Source organism: Nesoenas mayeri (genome assembly GCF_963082525.1).
Source record: "Nesoenas mayeri genome assembly, chromosome: 1".
NCBI classification, from domain to species: Eukaryota; Metazoa; Chordata; class Aves; order Columbiformes; family Columbidae; genus Nesoenas; species Nesoenas mayeri.
The window spans coordinates 194,927,917-194,952,421 of record NC_137541.1 but is presented as its reverse complement, the minus strand read 5'-3'; the positions used below and the strand labels follow the sequence as shown (position 1 = coordinate 194,952,421).

Sequence of the window (24,505 nt, the reverse complement as noted above, 5' to 3'; positions counted from 1 at the left end):
CTTTACTTTGTGTGCTGCTTTACTGCATATGTATAAATACTTAACTAACCTAATTCATTAAACTTTTCTTCTACAGAACAAACAGAGTTTCCCACAGAATGTCACGCTGATGAGCAGAGGAAGAAACTCTTCAACAAGGAAACACCTTTTCAATACAAAGCTGGTTAGTGGTTTTCCTATCTGGTAAATGGTTTTGTTTCCTGGCAGAGACCCATCCTCTAAATAGTGAGAGCAGACACTGGAATTTGTTGGAGAGTTGGACACATTAGCATTCTCGTTGAGATCAGGAACGATCTAGATCATCTCCTGACCATCCCTAGTTAGTGTGTATTTGTTCACATGGAAGAGCAGGCTTGGGTACATAAATTGATTTCCTTCCAGTTAAAACTAGTCTGGGAGGTTCATTCAGTGCAGATGTAGGTCTTAGCACCAACTATTTTGCTTTGCAAAAACACTCTCTGGTCTGCTCTCCTTGCTAATGTAAAGACTATACTGTCTTTTTAAGATACGCTCTAAAGGCACTTAGTTGGAAGTTGCAATACAGCAGTCCCAGGCAGCTTTCAGAAACTAAACATTGGCAGTGTTCTCAATACCTGGCAGATATTTGACATAATGTTAACTGTCAACAGTGTGACCCATTTCTTAGGTCAGTACTGGATTTTGAACTGTTGTCTTTTTCTCCCCCTATGTTTATTTTTTCTGAATTATGAGTGAATGGATAAATGTACAGAACTGAGAGTAATTTGAGGAAATAGATTACTTAGCTCAAAAATTCTATAGGTACAGTTTGTGCGGTGCTTTGAGCTTCATTCGTTGCTGAGTGTAAATGGTAATAAAAGTTGAAGAGTCAAGATAGCAGTATTGGAGAAGAAACAAACTGAGCTAAGAAGTTGACATTAAGAAGCAGGAAAATACTGCTGCAAAAAGATGTGCTTTAATCTAGGACACAAAGTAATACTAGCAAATAAAACAGATTAAGGATTTTTTTTGTTTTGTTTGGAGCAGTTTTGGTGTTTTAGTTGGGAGTTTTAGTGTTGGTTGGTTTCTTGTTTTTGGTTTTGTTGGTTTGGTTTTAACTCTAGAGCCATATAAACATGCTCTTCTCAATAACTTGTGCATTTACTGGCTGCTCTCAGTGGGACTTGACAGAATATTAAGCAATTTGAGTTTTTTAAGTCCATAACAAATTCTGTGGAAATAAGTAATTAGCAGAGAAAATCTCCTAATGCCCATACTGAAGTTAGTGTACTGTGTGCTCACCCTTTAGTAGACATAAAAGAATTTGCATGGAGAGAGAAACATATCACAACTATAACAGGTATGTGATGTTTGAGCCTTTTCAGACTCCTGAATTTGATTATACACTGAGAGAATAAGATTTTAAGAGATTAATTTATAATAGAATTAACTTGATGTGATTGTTTTTATCGAGAATATGCTAAAAGGTGTATTTTGTGCAATACTGTGTATTTTTGGATTATGGGAAGCATAATTTGAAATTTGATATAATGAGTTTTTCATTCTTTCCTGCTAGTAGGGTTAGTTATCAGACAAATAATATTTTTTTCAAATCCTCCTCAGGCAGCTGTGGTTTGTTGGGATTTTTTGTTTGCATTTAGTTTAAGGAACGTTTTCAAATAGCTTAAAGACATCTCCTCTGAATCCATGTGGCCCTAGTGATCCAGAACTGGCCCAGCTCCTGTTATTGTTTTTTTGGCTGGAGGTATCGGCTTCTGCTGATCCAGTGAAGTGCTGTTAATACCTGCTTTTCCTGCGCTACTTCAGAGGAGCTAACAGACTTATCTCATCGTCGGAAATGGTGACCAGGGTGATCCAGAAGAGTTAGTGTACCTATAGCTGAACTCTTTCAAGTCATTCAGACTTTTTTACTCCGATAGCATCTTGTCTACTGGAAATATCCAAGAGTGCTCTTGCATCTGCTCTGGACACTGCATTTCCTAAACTTCCAAGTACAGTTCTGTGTGCATGCTCAGTATGTTTCAAATGCCAGAAGCTTGGTACCACTTTTTGCCCATGATCAATTGTAGTTCAGAGATGTGTACAGACAGGGCAGGGCTCTAAAATGCTGCAAATCTTGTCTGTTTTCCTGTGCCCTGATCAGCCATCCCAGTGACATTGCATCTAGATGATGCTGTCCACTCTTCGCAGGAAGTTTTGTAGCGTAAAATACTCCTGTAGGAATTGAGTTACTGGGCTTCTAAAACCTTCTGGCCCATCCAGCGCCTTTGGTGAGTAGCTTCAGAAAGTGAACGGAGTCAAGGAAGGTACCTGCAGTGCAAAGGATTCGGATGCTTAGAAGGCCTATCTTATATAGGGGTCATCTCTTGACTGGCTTTAGGCCTTTTCTTGATTTTCATGCATTACCACTGAATAACTATACAAAAGTACTTGGCATACCTGTTCTTAGAGGTAGAAGTCTTAATCTGTCTCATTTGCTCTATAGAAATTCCCTATTTCTCTGTTAAATAGAGGGAACACAAACTCTGAGTTACCTACTTAAATTTAGGTGACCACTTTTTAAGCAGACAGCCTTTTCTTTTACAGGGTAGCTTGAGGAAGGTAGTTGAGTGGTTTTAATCAGACAGCAAACACGATAACTAGTTTGAAACAGACATGAGCAGACTTGTCTGATTAAAAAACATTCGAGGTGATGTTATGATTAATGCAGCATAAACTAATCACATGTCTAATAATATCTGTTGGAGTCACTTGGAGAGTGTTTGATACCTGTTTTCTGTCTTACTCAGGTTCAGCAGAACTAGTGTTTGTAAGCCATGTTATAAATCCATGCCACTTCTATATTCGGAGATACTCCCAGATGAAAGAAGCAGGGGTTTTGGAGGAGAAACTGAAAAAACTTTGTTGTAGTAAGAGTTCGTATCTCTTATCTTCAGATGTTTTGGAACTAGGTAAATTATTAATTTCTGAAGGTCATGTTAGCTTAAAACGCTATCTTGCAGTATGTCTTCCTTAGTATTTTTTTTTTCCCTCCTTCTCCCCCTCCTTTTACATAGTAAACAGTCCTTATATGTTCTGAAATCTACAGTTAATGCTTTTTGGCAAACATATGTGGACTTTTAATAAATCACAGAAATGAAAACTCCAGAAATAAAAAAACTCTGCAGTTCTTCTCAGCCTCAACAAATTGAGTGCTTAGACTAACCAGCAGTTGAAACACCTGGCTGTAAATGTAATGTTTTCAAGCATTAGGTGGTGACTGTTAACTGATAGTTCTTTTTCAGTATAGTGATTTTAATGACTAGCCTAATTCTTTCATTACTTCAGTAAATCAGCTTTCACTCATGCAAGCAACATTACCTTTGGGTGGATATGTGTGTGGTGGTTTTTTTGTTGTTGTTGTTTTAAATTAACTTTCTGGATAGAAACCATTCTGGAAGTAAAAAGGAAAGACAATAATGCATTGCTAAATCACTAAAATTATTTTCTAGCCCGCCTATTGACAGTGTTACTCACTTGTAGAAGGTGTTTATAAAACTCATAAAAAGTCTGTAACAACCCTCAATGTCAATGGTTTTTTTGGTACTTCACTAAGATGTATAGAAAGTTTGCCAGAAATTACTTCTTAATGTAAGCCAAACACTTCGTAGCCTTACAGATGCTGTGAAAGTGAATGTGAGGAGAAAAGTTCTGGTGACTGTCAACACAAGGTTTTTATGTCTTTGTGTCTGTTTTAGGAGTAGCACTTTTACTATCTGTGGAAAATAGACAACAGTAGAACATCATGCAGAACTGTAATAATACTTCCAGTATGAAATCCTTACAAATATTGAATTTAATCTTTCTTTTTATTTGCTTCTGTGTAGGGGCTACAGCTTTTATTAAGAGTAAGGAAACTGGAATGTGGTGCCGTGGAACTATCACTAAACTAATTCCGCTGAAAAGTAAAAATAAGAGGAAGCCTTGTGGTCCTGTAAGATACAAAGTTTGTGATATTGCACTGCTGGAAGTATTCCTAATTGATTTTGGGAGCTCTGTAGTTCTGACTTCCTCAGGGTATGTTTACGAAGAGAGGTTTTTGTCTGCAGTTGTTGTCCTTGACTGTTGTTACATTCATCACTACTAAGAAACAAGTCCTCCATCAGCTTCACACAAGCAGATAACCAGATATCTAAATGACAGTCATGTTCTGTATATATGTATTTCCCACAGGAAGAGTGGCAGCCTATGTAAGTACACAAGTGTATAAGCCTTCACACATTGAAATGTTTAAGTTAGACTTGCATTGCAAAAGAAAACACATTTCCTCTGTGTTCAACAAAAATGCATTTCATTGAGACTTTCTAGTTTTGTTTCAATGACATGGCATTGTGCCAATTATTGCAGTAGTCACCTTTAGCTTAAGTCTGGGGTTCAGTTTGGCGTGTTTTTGGCGTTGGGGGTTTTTGCTTTTCTTTTAAGCTAGTACTGGCTTTATTCCCATTGACAATAGATACATTCCTGCTGAAAGGCCTGAACCTGCTACTCTGCAAACTATTGAAACAGATGACTTTTCTTTGTTTGTACGGAAGCCCAGTCAGCATATTGAGGCAGAACTTGCAGCTATTCCTCCATTAGCAGTACAGTGCTCATTGAAGGATGTTGTTCCCAAAAATGCGGTAAGTAAAAGTTGTTTATACTATTTCAGGAGATTATTTTTTTTTCTTCCTATGATTTATGTTAACTAAAATACATAATTTACAGTAATATTATTCCTGTATAAACAGAATGAAACTCGAGAGTACAGGGTATGTTTTATTCTTTTAAAAAATTGAATCATCTCTTGCAAAAAGGTGGGTTGCATTGCTTTCTTTGAAAAGGAAACAAAAGCATATAGCAGTCTGTCTTAAAGAGCCTCTGAGTTTACAAACACATATTTGAGGTTCAAATCTCGCTACTCTCACTCTAGACATGTTCTTTGTCAAATTTAAAAACAAATTGCAGAACTGATATTCTTATTTCAAATGACTGTTTAATTTTATGCAAGTAATAACTTTCAAAAATCATCCGAACGGAACAAACAGATAATCTTTTCAGGGATTGTCCTTTATTATAATACTTAATTTTTTTTTGCCACATATTGAAAAGTGTCGTTTGTTGTCTTTCAGTATAACAGGAAAATAAGTACCATTATTTTATTCCCTTACAAAAAGGACATATATTGCAGCATTCTTTTATTTGATAGTTATTTATTAGGCTTGCTTTATTTTTGCAGCATTCACATAAGAATAAACTACGTCCAATGCCGCTGTGCATTTCTGACAGTATAACTACTGGTTAGTTTGTTGTTTGTTTTTTTTTTTTTTACCAGTCTGATGTTGTCTGAAAGAGCTTTAAATAGGAAAGATCTGGAACGATTTTCACAGGTGTGGCTAAAATGCCTTCCTTGTATCTGCTTTCATTTTTATCACACCTAAAAAGCACAGATTTGCAGTATCAAATGAGAACTGCATTAACTTGATCCAAGAGAAATTCAGACTGGCTTTTTCAAGGTAGATAAAATGTCAAGAAGGATGTAGTGTAAATGGACCAAGATATCAATAAACTTTCAAATGAATTGGGAGAGCAGAAATGTAAGTCAGGAGGTGAAACTGTATGACAATTCTGGTTTACCTAACAAAAGAATCAGAGGATGAAATATTGAATCTTTAAAAGAAATGTGGTGGAAAGTGCAGCACTTTGATCTGGCTCAGTTTTGTACAGTTAAAAACACAAATCCAGCACAGAAAAATACTGTTTAGTGCTGTCATGTCTGTGGATTACACAGCCTGACAGTGTATTCAGTATTTCATCTGTTAAAATGTAACTACACTCCCTTCCTTGCTTCTGCTTTTATTTTATTTTAATTACTAATTATAGTTTTTGTTTTAACATTCTCTGACATCTTTGTTAACTTTTTCTTTCTTCCTAACACAGAGTGAAGGGTGGGGAGAGGAAGCAAAGACAAAATTTTTAGGAATGGTAAATAATAAAGTTGTTTTGATGACAATATTTAGAGAAGAGGATGGTGTTCTCATTGTGGATTTGAAAAAGCCTCCATTTAATAAAACAAACAATAACATGCCAGTATCTCTCAGGGATGCATTAGTTTTTTTAGACTTGGCAAGGTATGTATTTTCCTTTAGTTTGTGCTCTTATGCTGTAAATAACATCATAAGACTTCCAAAGTGAAGTTTACCAAACAAGTTGTTTTTGCAGTGTTTGGTATATAAATGTGTGATGTATTAATCTTCAGCAATATGTGTTGATTCCTTTTTTTCACCTTCACTAATTAACACTGTGCCATACTCATTTGCACTAGTCAGGGCTTTATTTGGATTATGAACTTTATTGTCGAAAATGACAGAAGTTAAATTTCTGTACAAGTTTGAATAATGGGGTTGAAAGGAGAAGCCCTGAGTGTCTGTAACGGACAGAAAAACATACAGAAATCAGCCTTGTGGCAGTTTGATGTGACAGCCATGTGATGTGATGCATTTAGCAGAATGAATTGGAGAAACGACGGTAGGTCATAAGGAGGGGGAGTTTGATGGCATTATAACAGCGGAGAGCTGCTTTGGCGGGACTGATGGAAGAAGCAGGAAACAGAGAAAGCCACGAATGTTTTGTTGTTTGGGTACAAGGGTATCACAGAATGTCAGGGATTGGAAAGGGCTTTGAAAGATCATCTAGTCCAATCCCCCTGCTGGAGCAGGAACACCTAGATGAGGTTACACAGGGAGGCGTCCAGGCAGGTGTCATGCAGATCTCTAGGAAATGATGGTTCGTTTTCTTGCACACAGAGAAAGGACTTTTTTATCATAGAGTCATAGAAACAGAGTAGTTTGGGTTGGAAAGGACCTTCAAAGGTCTGGTCCCAGTACAGACCCCTGAGGGACACCACTTGTTACTGGTGTCCGTCCAGACATTGTGCCATTGTTCACTATTCTCTGGATGTGACCATCCAGACAGTTCCTCATCCACTGAAGAGTCCACCCATCAAATGTGTATCTCTTCATTTTAGAGAGAAGGATGTTGTAGGGGACCATGTCAAAAACTTTACGCGAGTCCAAATAGCCCTTTCTTTGTCCACTGATGTAGTTAGTCCATTGTAGAATGCCACTAGGTTGGTCAGGCAGGACTTACACTTGGTGAAGCCGTGCTGCCCGTCTCAAGTCACCTCCCTGTCCTCCATGTGCCTTAGCAGAGCTTCTAGGAGGATCTGTTCCATGATCTTCCCAGGCACAGAGGCTGACAGGTCGGTAGTTCCTGGGGTCCTTGTTTCTACCCTTTTTAAAAATGAGTGCAATGTTTCCCTTTTCCCGATCATCAGGGACTTCACCTGACTGGCATGAATTCTCAAATATCATGGAGTTATATTTGAGCATAACTAGTTGTGGTGGTGCGAACAGTGATAGATACTGCATAAGTGTTCTTCAGGTCGTTGCTTTTTCTCATAAGTGAGGAAAAGAAAATCTGAAAGAGAATGCTTTTGTCAACGTAGTGGATTCTAGACTTTTACTTTATTTTAAAAACAATTTAAGTGTATGCTACTGCATTCCAGATACCAAAGTCTTTTTAGGAGCCAGCTGCCATATATCATTCTTCATATGTTAACATTTGTGACAGAAGCAGCATTAGGGAGAATTGGCTGCACCAGCTGCAAGAAAGAAAGTTCAAGCTATTCATACAACTATTAATCAAGTTATTTTTATAAGACCATTTTGCATTTTTTTATGGGAATCTTGACATTTTAATATAAATAGGTTCCTTCTCACTTAATTGTAACAGAATTAATTCAAAATTTCATTTTGTTTACCTTAGGTTTAGATCACAGCTTCCCAGTGAGTCAGAAAATAATACCGTCCTGCAGTATAGTCCACCTAAGATTCCACAAGAAAAAGAATTCATTTCTGTTGTAGTTTGTCACGTTAATAGTCCAAGTGATTTCTATCTCCAGCTGGTAAGTGTAGAAATAACTTCTATTTAAATAAAACTCTGAACAAACATTTTAATTTTGAGCTACTTTTAGTCCAAATTAAATAAGTTAAATTTCATTTAACTTCTGTCACTTGTTACCAGTTTTAGCATTCATAGAATTAACAGATTAGATCAATTCCTACAATCCCAGATTAATCCTAGATAAATAACTTTCTGGAATTTTAACAATTCCTGTAAATGTTTTTATCATAGAATCATGTAACAGTTTGGGTTGGAAGGGACCTTTAAAGCTCATCTAGTCCAACCCCCTGCCGTGAGCAGGGAAATCTTCAACTAGATCAGGTTGCTCAGAGCCTCATCCAGCCTGGCCTGGAACGTCTCCAGGGATGGGGCATCTACCACATCTCTGGGCAACCTGGGACAGTTGTTTTACTACCCTCATTGTAAAAAATTTTTTCTTCGTGTCTGGCCTGAATCTCCCCTACTTTAGTTTAAAACCATTACCCCTTGTCCTGTTGCAACAGGCCCTGCTAAAAAGTCCATCCCCGTCTTTCTTATAGGTCACTTTTAAGTACTGAAATGCCACAGTAAGGTCTCCCTGGAGCCTTCTCCAGGCTGAACAACCCAGCTCTCTCAGCCTGTCCTCACAGCAGAACTGTTCCATCCCTCTGATAATTTCTGTGGCTCTTCTGGCCCCTCCAACAGGTCCATGTCTTTCCTGTACTGAGGCTCCAGAGCTGGACACAGGACTCCAGGTGGGGTCTCACCAGAGCAGAGCAGAGGGGCAGAATCACCTCCCCCCACCTGCTAGCCACGCTGCTTTTGATGCAGCCAAAGATATGATTTGCCTTCTGGGCTGCAAGGGCACATTGCTGGCTCATGTTCAATCTTCCATCCACCACTACCTCTGAGTCCTTCTCCACAGGGCTGCTCTCAATCCCTTCATCCCCCAGCCTGTATTGACATGTGGGTTGCCCTGACCCGTGTGCAGGACCTCGCACTTAGCCTTGTTGAAGGTCATGAGGTTCACATGGGCCCACTTCTTAACCTTTTTCAGGTCACTCTGGATGGCATCCTGTCCCTCAGGTGTGTCAGCTGCACCACTCAGCTTGGTGTCATCCATGAATTTGCAGAGTGTGCACTCAGTCCCACTGTCTATGTCATTTATGAAAATCTGAAACAGTACTGGTCCCAATATAGGCCCTGTGGGACACCACTTATTACCAGTGTCCATCTAGACATTGTGCCATTGACCACTACTTTCTGGGTATGACCAGCGAGCCAGTTCCTCATCCACTGAACAGCCCACCCATCAAATCCATATCTCTCCGATTTAGAGAGAAGGATATTGTCAGGGACTGTGTCAAAGGTCTTACAGAAGTCCAGATAGACAACATCTGTAGCCCTTCCTTTGTCTTCTGATACTTCTTGTTTGTTTGTTTTGTGATGTGGTTAATTGCTATGTGAATTTGTAGTGTTCTACTCTTTTGGGTGGTCATTGAACAGGGCAATATTCAACAATTGTTAGGCTCTTTAATTCACTTCACATGTTCACAACCATTGTTTAATTTGGAAGGGGAACACTAGGTGGTACAGTACTGGAAAAAATGTTCCTTGAAAGAGCAAAATTACCATTAGAAAAAACTGGTGTGTATGTATGTTTTGTTTTTCTTATTTTAGAGAGATAACCTGGATTCTTTAGATCTTCCAAAGAAAATTCAGGAGGAATATAAACATGAGGATGAGAAAAACCTGAAAATTGTCTGCCCTGTTGAAGGTCAGGCCTGTATTGCAAAACAGAGTGATGGGAATTGGTACAGAGCACAGATTATAGGTGAAGTACTGATTCTTTCACCCTAATGCTAGGTTGCAAAATCAGGTGTGGCACTAGATCAGAGTCACACACTGAAAATGAATACTAACAAACAGACACGATTTTTACTAGGCATTCTTACACTAACAGGTTCATAAAGTCAGTAGTACTAATACATATCATATTTTGATATTAATGGAGTAGTTTATACATGTATTTTTTTATAGAAGTGGTATACTTGGTTTTCTATACTTTACTGAAATTTCATTATATATTTATTTAATGTTTCACTTACTTTACTGTTACAGTTTGAAATATAGGTTTGTCTGTTATAGCCAACCTCTGACTGTAACTAGTGTGGGTTAATAATTCCCCATAGAAATTGTGAAGGGAATGGCGATGTCCTTGTGCTGACCTCTGTGTTGCCTGTGTGGGCAGTGTAGGATGCCTGTGTGCTGACATGTCTACTTGGCATCTATTTAATGTGCCAGCATCTCAGAAAGTTATTAGATGGAAGGGGACCAACATGCTAGGAACCTGAAAGAGCTGGTTCTTAACATTTGAAAATGTGGTATTTTAATGATTATATGGTATAATGTGTATTTTGCTCTCAAATTCTGGTGCTTTAACCTGTATCAGATATTCTTTTTTTTTGTTTTAATAACTTGGGTTGTTTTTCTTGAAGGGCTGCCAAGTCGTGAAGAAGTTATGGTAAAATATGTTGACTTTGGCAACATTGGTAACATAACTCTTAAAGACATACGCAGAGTAAAGAAGGAGTTTTTGAGCTTTCCAGAAAAGGTAAATTAGTGCTTGCGTGGATTAAATACTCAAAAATAATAGAATGTCAGTAGGTGGAGGAGGAAAGTGAAGGTTGTTAACTTTCTGAAATAAATGTTAAGAAAGTTCCATTTCACGTGGGTTTATGATATGACTCATTTAATATGTTTAGGTACATATTGAAAAGGGTTTTTTATATAATTCACTTTTAAATGAAATCTAATGTTACCTTGCAGTGAGGAGGTATATATAAATTTTGTATGTGTTTAATTCAAGTACCTTCTTTTCGTCTACAGTAAGCCAGATTAATTTTTTCATTCCTTCATTTTCAAATGATGACCCTGATATCGTATCTTTTTAAAATTATATTTTTGTTTGGTTTATGGCATTTAAAGTTTGATGCTTTGCTAACTTGAGATTGTAGGAGTTTCCTGCTTCTGATGAGAAAAACTGAGTCAGAAGGGAAATGGCAAAGTATTTTTGTCAAATAAAAAGCACACATAAGTAGAAAATAATTCTTTTTCTTCACCTGTTCGTTCAGTAATTCCGGTTGCCAACTACAATTATGCTAAACCTTAAATCTTTGCGTGTTGATAGGGGTTTTTTTAACTAGTTGTAGACACTGGAAGAAATGATTATTTTAACTAAGGTTGGCCAGCATCTTTTACTGAAAATAGGATTTGTTTATATTTTGAGCAGAGGTTTCTGGGGAAAGTTTCAGCCAGAATAATTGAGCTTTTTTTTGACAGCAAGGGAGAGGAAACATTTTGAAAATGACAAAATGTTCTTGCAGTTGCAATGTCTTAATCCGTCAGATCAGAGCAGCTCATAAATAAGGGTCTTGGGATTTTTGATGTGTGTTATCCCATCAGTGCAACTGATTGCTTGTTATTGACCAAATATAAATCCTCAGAAAAATCCTTTACGAATTAGTAACCTCTTGAGCACATAGTACTGGGCCTCCTCGCTTGGAACCTGAAGGAGAAGGAGCTGAAGAGCTATGGATACAGATGGATATATGACCACCAGAGAATCGCCTAAAAAAACTTGAACCTATCAGTTATTCTCAAATCCCATCATTCTTATACCATATATAGGTTATTGTGAAACATGCTGGCAAGGTGTTTACACTTGATGTTTGTGTAAGAAATAACAGCTTCTTGTTGCTATTAGTTTTAATGAAAGTAATAGAAAGATCAGCAGGCTTTAGTCTGCTTATGTGTTGCTATGGGTTCAAATCTTTTTATTGAAAAAAAAAAAGAAATGAAGGATTTAAAATTCTTTGAAACATAAATGAACGCAAGATTGCAAAATGAAGCATTCAGAAGGTAAGAGTATCAGAAGGGAGGTTGGTTGTGCATGTAAGCATTAGCAAGTCTGCACACATGATAACATACTGCAGTGCCTCAAATGCAAGTTGGTTGTTTAAGAGATTTGAATTAGGCTGTTAGAAGTTGGGCTTTTTTTCAGCCCGTTAATACAGTTTGCAGACATTTTAATGGACTTGGGTGGTGCAGAAATTGTGACCTGGAATGAGCGGTGCTTAATGTACTGTTGGTTTTGTCATCCACAGCCCTGTCTTTTAATGTTTTTTTTTAACCTGTCAGTCAGTCTGATTTTCTTATTCCTGACTGCCTGTGTCCTAAGAATATCTGCACAAAACGTTGGTATTCCTGTTGTCTTTATTTCCTTTCCCTCCGTTTCCCCCCACCATGTGTTATTCTTCTTTCTTTTGGCCCAGTGAACAAGAAGGAGGAAACGATAACATTTGCAGTTAATTTAAAATTGAATCATAGTGTAGCCACTAAAGTTTGCAATAAAGATGCCAAACAAAAATTCTTTTAATCAAAGTACTTAATCTCATCTGATTTTCTGGGTCTCTCTTTTTTTGTATCTCCTAATGAATAACTTTCAAAATTCTGGCAGGAATTTTCTGACATAGGTACTGTGGTCGTCTCATATCTCTGTGTTTAGTCCTTCAGACTTTTATATTGGTATAGTCGTGTTAATCTTAGGTGCTTCAGGTTTGGGTTATTACATCATGATAAGCAAAATATGATGGACGCTTTATTACCTCTCTGCAGTAATCTCATCTCTGCAGCCAGGTCTGTGCCTAATCATAAAGGGAGGCCAGGAAAAGTAAGCTCTGTTTCTAGCCAGAATGTATCTGAATTTGGAGTTCATGCTCAGCTGCTGATGGGGGGAGGGGATCATCTTAAATCAAATAATGGTAATGTGGAACCAGAACCAAGGTCATGCTGTCTTGCGGCCCTGCTTGAGTGCAAAGCAAAAGCTATGATTTGGCTGTAATGGGATGGTCTTGATATGTGGTGGTAGACACATAATTTGAATTATTCTTTAGGCATTCAGGTGCAGGCTGGCTTCCATTGAGCCTTATGAAGGGGAAAGTGAGTGGAACAGAAAAGCCAAGGCAAGATTTGAAGAAATTACTAAAGATAAACTTATGCTGTGTTTAGTTGTTGGTAAGTTATCAAAATGTATTAATTTACATTTAAATAATATTAAATTAACTCAAATGTAGAAATATGCATTTTCATATTTTAAATAGTATAATATTTGTTTGAAGTACTTAGGTTCATTCTCACATCAGGCTACCTGTCACAAGTGTATCTAAACATGAACTGATTTGAGGAGACATAACAAATACAACTTCTGGAAAACACTGTTCATGTCTTCTGTTACAGACCACACCAGCATTATGTGATGTAAATATCCTGATCTACTAACAAATGCTTGCTTCCAAAATACTGGCTATCCTTGACTCTTGAGTTTTTGCTGGTTGGGAGTATGATCGCTGCTGCTCTAAAGCATAGGAAAAAAAAAGTTCAGATAACACACATATGTCTTAGTAGGGTTTTTCTCAATACCATTTATTCTTAAAAATACAGCTAGTTATTTTTCAACAACTATGGAATAGTCTTTTGGAAGCTATCTAATAAATGAAATTACATATAGCAGTTGTTATTTTGTACAAAATATTTTGTAATTGCTGGTGTATTTAAGTTAATTTTATAGGTATGTGCAAAGCTAAGCCTCTCCATACTGTTGATGCTCAGAATCAATTATTTTATAAATTTAATTTTACAAAATTCTGCGTATTAGTACCATTTGCTGTGTCTTCAAAACCATAATCTTCTTACTCTCATTGATCAGCACTAATTATGTTTATATTATTTATTCTCAGAAATTTTAGATAATAACATCTTATCTGTTGAACTCTTTGACTCCTCTGCTGTTCATGCAAGAAGCTGTAGTATTAACTTGCAGCTGGTTCAAGAAGACCTGGCATCATCCTACATACCTAGGTAAATACACTCTGCATAACTTGGAAGTATTTAGAAATACTGAATTTGTGTAACAAAATTACTTGCTTTAGTATGTCACCTCTAGTGGCTGGAATTTACCACATTTGTGAAAAATTCATTGCAAATCACATTTGTCAGCTGGCATAAGTTAGAGTGTAACTCTGCAGTTTGGCATAGTTGAATTCTTAAACTAAATCTTGATTAACATAATTGATTCAAAAGTTGGAAATTAAATGTTTCTGTCATACTTGTAATGTGCTTAACTGCCAAGTCTTCCCAAATTTGTTATTGTTAAGGTTCTCATTCCTTTGTAGTAAGAAGAGAAATATCACTTTTGTGTGTTTAACCTGCACCTGAAGTAAGTTGTCTCTATGGAAGGTCTTAATTAGAAGACAAATACTCAGATAACTGGGTATGATAGCAACAGCCAGAAGGGCTGGGAAGCCTGCTGGGGAAGATGAGGCTTGGAAGGAGATAGCACCGCTGCGTGTAATTTGTTGGCTTTTTAGAAAAATATTCAATGAGTTGTATTCATGAAAATCAATAATTACTCCATTAGTAGTTTTTGAATACTGGAAAATAAAAAGATTGTTGAATAGAAAGTTTTGATTCCAAAAGGGAATTATTGAATTATTTTTTTTCAGGAGGAAGTAAATAAGTGGATTTTCATCTCCTAGCTCAGAAATACAACTAAACTCCAATTTTTAATAAGATTTTTGTAAAGTTAAGCGGCTTTATTTAAACCCGAACAGCTCAATTGTGGCTATCAGTGAAGTATTTTGTTGTGTTGCAGCTATACTTTGACATTGCTTGTGGCCTGCAAACAAGTGGTTATGTTACTTTAATATATGTTTCTATGTAACTCTGGTAACTTTACTAATGTGGGGTTTTGATCGTTCACTCATTTCCCCTTCTTTAATTGGACTGGGAAGAAAACAGAAGAAACAGGAGAAAGAAAACTCCTGGGTCAAAATAAAGATAGGGACATGGCTTACCCTTGGTACTTTTGAGGGCAAACAAGACTTAATTAGTTACTAATTAGCATAAATATTACTGACTCAGGCATTGGGACACAAAATACATATATAGCACCTACCTGCCCCTTTCCTAGGCACAAATTCACTCCAAGCAGCTCTTCTCCCTCTCCTGCACTTAAGTGGTGCTTGGTCCCTTCAGTGAGGCAGTGCAGGGGTTGGGGTCAGGTCAGTGGGGTTTCTCCCTGCTGCTCCTTCCTTTTTGCTCATTTCTTCCTCTGCTCCAGCGTGGGCCTTCCACGGGCCTCAGTCCTTTCAGCAGTATGCCTGTTCACTCACAAAATAGTTTCTACTTGTCTGACCTTGTGTTCCTTATGTTATTCATCTGCTGTTCCTACCACTCTCTCACTGGTGTTTTTTGCCCTTTATTGAAGTAGAGGTGCCACCAGCTTCACAGAATCATAGAATAATTTGGGTTGGAAAGGACCTTCACAGGTCATCTAGTCCAGATAGACAACATCTGTAGCCCTTCCTTTGTCCACTGATGTGGTTACTCCATTGTCGAAGGCCATAGGCAGGACTTGCCCTTGGTGAAGCTTTTCTGGCTGTCTTGAGTCACCTCCTTGTCCTCCATGTGCCTTAGCAGAGCTTCTAGAAGGATCTGTTCCATGATCTTCCCAGACACAGAGGTGAGGCTGACAGGTTGGTAGTTCTCAGGGTTGTTGTTTCTGCCCTTTCTAGAAATGGGTGTGATGTTTCCCGTTTCCCTTTTCCCAGTCACCAGAGTCCTCCAGAGCTCATTTGTGACACTTACTGAATTTCCCATTTGTGAAGGTGAATGTCTGCAAAAGGCAGGAAACTGGTGAATAATTGAAACTTACTTTAGGTCATTTAGGATCACATTTGGCTTCTGATTACTTTTCCATGTTTAATGCTATTGAGGGACACCCAGGCCAATTCTAAACTAGTATAAGACAATATAAGCAGAAGGGCGCAGCGTTCCATTAACGCTGACTTACAAGCAAACACCATCAACCCTGGGAGATTTAAACAGTCCTAGGGAGCACGAGCAACCAGGAGCACTGCAACCAGGGCGAGCACTTTGTGCAAGGAGGCACTGTGGGCTGCTCATAGGTCCCCAGCCCAGGATAGTGCTCCAGACCTTTCCCATAATGGTGGCCGCTTGGCTCAGAGTTAAAAACTGTGCTCCTGCAGGGAATACCTGAATTGTTTCGCACTTCCAACCAAGATGGAGCTGCTAAGGAAGGAGACTTCAGTACCAGCAGTAGGTTGCAACAAGTGCCCAGGTCCTTCTCCTGGAGAAAAGGCAAGTGCCTGCACAAGGTGTGCACAGGTTGATGATCTGATGTGTCAGATGGCTGAGTTGCAGGAAACAGTTAAAAGGCCGCGCAGTATTAAAGGAGCTGAAATGGAGATAGGTGGTTCAAGAACCGTGCTCCTGTAGCAGACACCACTGAGAATGTAGCAGACACCACTGAGAATGTAGCAGACACCACTGAGAATGAGGTGTCTTGGGCCCTAGCGACCTCCAAAAGCAGGGCTCCCCCTCAGTCTCCACCCTCCAGCATCTCAGCCAAAAACAGATAATGAAGCTTTACCAGCTATAGATGCCAACAAGCAAGGTCTGCAAGGAGAAACTGTACCAGCCACATGCAGTGGATACCATAAAAGAAACAAAAGATGCTCATAGTGGCTGGCTCCCTGGAGTGCCTATCTGCCCTCCCGACGGGGAGTCACACGAGGTATGATGTTACTGAGAGGGCTCCACAACTTGCCAGGAGCACAGACTACTACCCACTGCTACCCTTTCATGTGATCACAAATGACACTGCAAGCCAGAAGCTGGGCAGAATCGCCCTGTGGATGCAAGTGAAAAATATTGGTGCCCAAGTCATCCTTTCCCCCATTCTGTCAGTTGGAGGAAAGGGGGCAGCCAGAAATAGACATATAATGCACATCAGCTCCTGGCTTCAAGGCAGTTGCTGTCGTGGGGGTTTTGGCTTTTATGACAATAGGACATTCTTTTATGACTATAACCTGGTAGGGAGGGATGGAATCCATCTGTCTAGAAGAGGCAAGAGAATCTTTGTCAGTAGTTCAGCCAACTTTGTGAGGTGTGCTTCTTTACACTGATGAGCTTAGGGGGATGAAGTCCAAAGTGGTGATGCTCACACCATCACATCCAGCTGGCAATGAGACAGGCCAGCCAGAGCAGCAACAGGTATTCCTTAGCTGCCTCCCAAGATGAGAACCAGAAGACCAGCCACGTCAAGGGTATGTATGACTACGGTGGATCTTTCTGCACCACTCATGAGCAACCCACATGTTTGATTGCTTTTCTGAAGTGCCTGTACACCAGTGCACATAGCATGAGGAGTAGATAGGAGGAATGAGAGATCTATGGGTATTCGCAGCACTATGATCTCATTGCAATTACTGAGATGTGGTGGGACAGCTCACATGACTAAACTGTCTTAGAAGGCTATGTGCTTTTTGGAAAGACAGTCCAGCAAGGCGAGGTGGAGGAGTTGCACTTTATTTGAGGGAGCAACTTGAATCTATCAAACACTGCCTAGAGAGGGATGAAGAACAAATTGAGAGCTTATGGGTAAAAATTAAGGGACAGGCTAACAAGGGGGACATTGTGGATATTTACTACAGCACACTTGATCAGAAGGAGGAAGTTGATGAGGATTTCTACAGACAGCTGGAAGGAGCCTCACATATGCCTCCATATGCCGTGGTTCTCATGGGGGACTTCAGTTGCCCTGACATCTGCTGGGAAGACAACAGAGCTAAGCCCACACAGCCCAGGAGGTTCCTACAGGTCATTGATGACAACTTCTTGACACAGGTAATGGAGGACCCAATGAGGTGAGGTGTGCTGCTGGACGTTGTCCTAACAAACCAAGGACTGGTTGGAGATGTGAAGGCTGGGGGCAGCCTTGGCTGCAGTGACCATGGGATGCTGGAGTTCAGGATCCTGTGTGGAGGAAGCAGGACAATAGGATGACAGCCATGGACTTCAACAAGGTGAACTCTGGTGTCTTCAGGGTCCTACTTGGAAGAATCCCATGGGTCATGGCTTTAGAAGGTAGGAGGGTCCAAGAGAGCTGGTTAATATTCCAGCATCACTTCCTCCAAACTCAAGACTGATGTATCCTTATGGACAAGAAATCAAGTAAAGGGAGTAAGAGGCCAGCATGGATGAGTAAGGAGCTCCTGTCAAAACTCAGGTGGAAGAAAAATGGTTATGTAATGTGGAAAAAGGGACAGACCATCTGGGAGGAATATAAGGGGGCTGTTCAAGTATGCAGGGATGCTATAAGGAAGGCCAAGCTCTACTTAGAAGCAAATCTGGCCATGGATGTCAATGACAAGAAGGGCTTCTTCAAGTACTTCAACAGCAAAAGGAAGGTCAGGGAAAATGTAGGTCTGCTGCTCGACCTAGTGGAGGGTGCCCTAGTGACAGATGATACAGAGGAGGCAGTTACTGAATGCCTTCTTCACTTCCATCTTCATTGCTAAAACTGGCCCTCAGGTATCCCAGACCCTAAGAAATAGAAGAGAAAGTCTGGAGAAAGGAATACTTTCCCTTGGTTGAGGAGGATCAGGTTAGAGATCATTTATGCAAACTAGACATGCACAAATCCATAGGCCTTGGTGAGATGCTCCCACGAGTGCTGAGAGAGCTGGCAGACAATATTGCTGAGACACTCTCCATCAAGTTTGAAACATCTTGGAGAACAGGAGAGGTGCCTGAGGACTGGAGGAAAGCCAATGTCACTCCAGTCTTCAAAAATGGCAGGAGGATGACCCAGGAAACTACAGGCCAGTCAGCCGCACCTGCATCCCTGGAAAGGTGATGTAACAGTTCATTCTGGATGTCATCTCCAAGCATGTGAAGGAAAAGAAGGTTGTCAGGAGTAGTCAGCATGGATTCGCCAAATGGAAATGTTTCACCAACCTGATAGCTTTCTATGATGGCATGACTGACTGAGTAGATGATGACAGCAGTGGATGTGGTCTATCTTGACTTCAGCAAGGCTTTTGGTACTGTCTCTCAGAACATGCTCATAGTTAGGAGCTCAGGAACTGTGGGTTTGGTGAGTGGACAGTGAGATGTGTTGAGAACTGGCTGGATGGCGGAGCTCAGAGGGTGGTGATAAATGATGCAGAGTCTGGTTGGAGGCCTATAGTTAGTGGCATTCCCCAGGGATCAGTACTGGGTCCAGTCTTGTTTAACCTGTTCATCAGCGACCTAGATGAAGAGAACAAGTGTACCATCAGCGGATTTGCTGATACAAAACTGGGAGGAGTGATTGATACACCAGAAGGCTGTGCTGCCATTCAGCAAGACTTGAACAGTCTGGAGGACAGGGCAGAGAACAACCTGATTAAATTAAACAAGGGCAAGTATAGGGTCCTGCACCTGGGGAGGAATAATGCCAGGCACCAGTACAGGTTAGGGGCTGACCTGCTGGAAAGCAGCACTGCAGAGAGAGACCTGGGAGTTCTGGTTGACAACAGGTTGACCATGAACCAACCATGTGCCTTTGTGGCTAAGAAAGCCAGTGATACCTGGAGTGCATTAGGAAGAATGTGACCAGCAGGTTGAGGCACGTTCTCCTCCCACTCTACTCTGCCCTGGTGAGGCCACATCTGGAGTACTGCATCCAGTTCTGGGCTCCCCACTTTAAGAAGGACAAGGAACTACTGGAGAGAGTCCAGTAGAGATCTATGGAGATGATCAGGGATCTGGAGCATCTTATGAGGAGAGACAGAGAGCTTCGTCTATTCAGCCTGGAGAATAGAAGGACAAGAGGGAATCTCATCAATGCTTATAAATATCTCAAGAGTGGATGTCAAGAGAATGGGACCAGGCTCTCTTCAGTGGTGCCAAATGATAGGATGAGGGGCAATGGGCACAGACTGAAGCACAGGAGGTTCCATCTGAATATGAGGAAAAACTTATTTACTTTGAGGGTGCCAGAGCCCTGGAACAGGCTGCCCAGAGAGGCTGTGGAGTCTCCTTCTCTGGAGACATTCAGAACCTGCCAGGACACATTCCTGTGTTATCTGCTCTGGTGAATCTGCTTTAGCAGGTGGATTAGACTAGAGGATCTCCAGAGGTCCCTTCCAACACCAACTGTTCTGTGATCAGTATTTCTGCATTGGGATAGGAAGTGGTCCATGCAGAATTCTAGGAAGAAGCCTTGGAGTTTGAAGTTCATTACAAATTGACTGTTTTTTCCAGTGTATCTGCAACGATAACACTATACTGGAGTTATGAGAGAGGGGGTTGTGAGACGGTAACGTGTATCACTTCGGAGAACCCTCTGTGGCGGGTTGCCTCTTTCGTGGTTTAGACTTAGTTGTAAGCCAGATAAGCAAGTTTGAGCTACAGTGTTAATTTCTTTCCTGGTTCTACAAGTGATCTGTTTTACCCATCGGTTTCTGAATACGTGCATCAGAAAGGTTTGCATAAAAAATTGTGTAGCAGTATGTAGTGGATGATTCAATACTCACAGAATTTTCTCTCATAGAGCAGTTTGTTTCTTTTCCGTGAAGGAAAAGACAGGTGGTAAATCTCTGAAAACAGAAAGTGTTTTCTTCCTGGAGGCCTAGAAGTGGCCAGCAATTAAACTCAAGCTTGCTGTCTCCTGTAGTCAGGGATGTTTACAAGAAGCCAATTCTTTTGCATTAACAGTTTTTGCTTGTTTGTTTGTTTGTTTGTTTTTTAAGCTACAATCTCTTAACATCTCTAGTTGGCACAATTCACACAGGCTTGTACTAAGCCAAGCTGTAGCTCAAAATACATAGCAGCCAACTCTTTATTGTTATTTGGCTTTATTCTATCCAGTTCACACAATTTAAACAAGTTTTCATCGAGGTATTATCATGGCCGTACTTCATTCAGTACTCTGCTTTGGAAAGTGCTAGCATCTCTTGTGTTGTGTTTCTGTCCTCAGGGAATGCTAGACAGGGAAATGTTTCACTAATGTTGATATTCTTCTGAAAGGAATATTTACGCATCTTAGTCAAATATTGCAGCTTTTTCTCAGAAGCATGATATTAGTAATTTGATGTCTTTTAAGCAAGACACAAACATTAATGTTCAGCAGTCCATTTATGTCAGGCTTTTCTGCTGGCAGCCTGTGTTGCGTAGTGCTTTCATCTGTCGGTAGAATGTGCAAGGATACCTTCTGAAGGAGGATAAAAATAAGCTACTATCATGATTGTTTCAGAAGTGGCATTTAGAAATGTTTTTGTCTTTCATTGGGATATTTTTTTCTGCTTTTTTAAGTTATTCGAGTTTTTTTCACTCTTCATATTGAATTATTCCTGTCACATTGAACTGTGATTATTGAGCTCTTTTCCACTTTGTTTGAACTGCATTTAAACTTTCTATTCTGATTACTTTATGCTCTTCACAGGTCCACTGAAAATACTGCTGTAAGACCCAATGAAATATGGGATGTTCCTCTAGTAGAAATTCCTGAAACCTCAGAAGCTTTAAATCCTTCAGACATGGAATCTGTAGATGAAGGAGATTTCAAATCCCTTTGTAAGAAAGAGCTACAAGTGAGAATTAGTCATGTTGTGTCTCCTAGTAAAATTTTTATACAGTGGCTGTCATCAGAAGGTGTACTGAAAAGGTACTAAAATTTAAAGAACTTTTCTTGAGTTCAGGCATTTTTATTATGATTGGTGAAATACAGTTAGAACAAACTCACTAGGATTGCAGTTGTCACTGGGTTCTCTTTTGAATGCTGTTGACTTTTCTTGCTTTGTTGAGGCAAGTGTAGGAACAGAAGACAGATTTATACTATGTTGTGGTTTATTAAATACTTACGATTCCAAATTAAGTACCTGGTCTAGCTCCTGTTTCAAATCAGGTTTAATATAGTGAGTGTTGGGGCCTGATAAATGCAACACTGTCCAGAAAGATAAAATCTTTCTGTTCTTTCTTTTCTTCTCCTCATTCCTTTATTAGAAACCTTCTTAAATAATACTGATATCCTAGGTCATAGAACTTCAAGTTATTTATTTCAACATTATTCTAATATGCTGTTATGAAAGTTTGAAGGCAATTTCTAGATAGTGTATCAACTTTCCTTTGATAGATACTTAGGTAATGGTTAGATAATAGTGCATACTGTTTGGAGACAGTTGAATGGAAATATCATTGCTTAGTGCAAGTTGCTTATTTTCTGCGTCTTCTCCTTTCTTTTGTCCTCTTCTTGCATGTAGCTGCCTAGAGTCCCATTGAATTAGTTATGACACTAAATTAGTAAGTACCATACTACCAAGCTGTCGACAAAAGGAAGTGCATCTTTCAAATAGTGCTATACAGAAGGGTCAGAATCACTTACATTGATAGTTTGATAGTTTTACAGAATTTACAGATAGCATGATAGTTTTACAGAATTTTAATCAGATTGCATGTGTTTTGAAGCTCCATTTTGGTTATTTCTAACATGTCGTGAAGAAAAACTACAATACTACGTGTCTGTTAAACAGTTATTAAACTTCACTGTATGCTACTTAAGCAGCAATGGACTAAATAAACCCTTTATTCACTGGATAAAATTTTACCACTAGAAAAGCATGCTTTTTAATGTCAGTTTACAGGAGATGATGGCTTCAATCTACAAAGACTCCCGGCCACAGTCCATGAAGTGGGAAAGTAATATGCATTGTGCTGTTTACGTACATGATTTGAAACAGTGGCAAAGAGGTCAAATAATCAGGATTGTCTCTGAAACAAGTGTAGAGGTAAACTTGTTATTTCATAAGAGGGTTCGTTCATACTTGTATTTCTAAAGTCTTTAAGCATTCCATGATTGAAATAATATCAAATCTTTGCTTCTTTTATGTTAGTGTTTTCTCATGCAGTGTTTTGCTTTTGTTGAGAGTTTAAGTTCTATTGTATATTGCTGCAGCTAAGGTCATGGTCTCGTCAAAGCTCAGACACTGTTAGCAGGGAACCTGGTAGTTGAGGAAGGCTCATGAGGTTTGACTTCATGTATGTTTACACTATGCTTTGCAACGTAGCACAGGTTCCCAAGCTATAGCCTAACAGCTTAGATTCCAGAAGCTGAATCTGAGGGTCCCATTAATTCACACTTAATGATCCTTGCTGAGAGATGGAGCTGGTTGAACTGAGTGCCCCACCACAGGAACACATGCGGTCACGCTGTTGCTGGAACCCTAAACTGATGATGATGATGCCTGCAAGGGTAACATTTTCCATAGTACTTTCTCATGCAGCAATGCTTTAAGCATGCATTTTGTTTCACTCATTTGAAAAGGGTAGGGAGCATCAGAAGAGGCATTTTGTGAATAGATAACTACTCAGTTCAAAAGTAAGAGTGTCTTTTCAATGAGACAGATAATCCAGCACTGGATTAGCATTGGTTCTCTCCACCCTCATCAGATTATCCCCATGGGTCTTGTTAGCAGGAGGCAGAAGTGGGACTTTCTGTACTTGTGGCTTGCATAATCTGCTTTCTAAGGCTAAGAGCCCTCAAACAACTGTTTTACCACATCAGAATAAAAAGCAAGGGCTGGAGGGTCACTATTTCAGCATTTCTAGGTTTGCAAATATAAATGCATCAACATAACTGAAGCAGAGGAATTTAAATTTAATTGGAATTTAAATGTTTATTTAAATAACAGCTTCTGTTTTGAGCACACTTGTGTGTTTTGTCCTCTTGGTACGCTGTGGCAGTCATTTCAGTTGTGCGATGGGGTATGTCAGTGCAAAGGCCATTTATTGAATCCTGGTGATGCTTGTTTGAATTTTGTTTACTTATTTAGGTGTGCGTTGAATTATTATTCATTACAGATAACACTAAGAGGTGGGGTTTTTTTGTTGTTTCATTGTGTTTCTTGTCTCTAAAAGGTAATTCTTTATGATTTTGGAGCTGAAAAAACAGTGGATATCAGCTGCCTGAGAAAACTTGAGGAAAACATGAAGATAATTAGGAAATTAGCAGTAGAATGTTCCTTGGCAGATATAAGGTAGCCTTTCCCTTATACTGAGTAGCAGTCTTAGAAACCTAATAACGACATAACAATATTTTTCTGTATTAGCACTGATTATCTAAGATTTGGATGTGGTTTGCTTTTTGAATAAAAAAGACATAGGATGGCAGCTGGGATTTTGTTCGGGTTTTTTTCAAGGGTTATGCTACGTATCAGTAAAGCAGAAACTGTGCTATAGAAAGAAAGAATATTTATAGGATGAATTATAAAATACTGTACAGTCGATAGAGGTTTTTCTTACTTTATTGAATGCTTTGGCCTTGGCTTGGAATTTGAGATGAATTAGGTCTTGTGAAGATGTGAAGGAGGTTCCTCTTTTCTGGACTGTAGAAAAGAGAGAGAACCAGGGTATTCTCCTGTGCATTTGTTTATGTGCTGTCTATATTGCAAAGAAATACAGCCATGTTTGTAATACCCATTCCCTGAATAAATATAAAAAGCTGAATTTACAGATGAAGTATGGATTTTCCTTTATCCTGTTAAGACAGATGCCATGCTTCTGGGATTCATGATCCTCAGTTTTGAAGTTTTGTGGTTACTTTTTTTAATTCTTCCTGTCAAACAGATCTAGAGATAAATAACAATTTATTTTTCCTGTTGAC

General features: G+C 39.4%; 1 protein-coding gene across 1 annotated transcript in view; it reads left to right on the top strand.

The window, feature by feature from the left end:
* RNF17 (ring finger protein 17) overlaps positions 1-24,505 on the top strand; it is a gene marked incomplete at both ends in the record, with an annotated part of 51,945 nt that overhangs the window by 14,357 nt on the left and 13,083 nt on the right. Inside the window, 12 exons of the mRNA XM_080364353.1 lie at positions 2,769-2,930; positions 3,846-4,035; positions 4,472-4,637; positions 5,935-6,125; positions 7,822-7,960; positions 9,619-9,777; positions 10,376-10,552; positions 12,894-13,014; positions 13,737-13,857; positions 21,290-21,511; positions 22,481-22,631; positions 23,761-23,879. Of these exons, the coding sequence (XP_080220479.1) occupies positions 2,769-2,930; positions 3,846-4,035; positions 4,472-4,637; positions 5,935-6,125; positions 7,822-7,960; positions 9,619-9,777; positions 10,376-10,552; positions 12,894-13,014; positions 13,737-13,857; positions 21,290-21,511; positions 22,481-22,631; positions 23,761-23,879 (1,918 nt within the window). The remainder of the gene's footprint in view (positions 1-2,768; positions 2,931-3,845; positions 4,036-4,471; positions 4,638-5,934; positions 6,126-7,821; positions 7,961-9,618; positions 9,778-10,375; positions 10,553-12,893; positions 13,015-13,736; positions 13,858-21,289; positions 21,512-22,480; positions 22,632-23,760; positions 23,880-24,505) is intronic.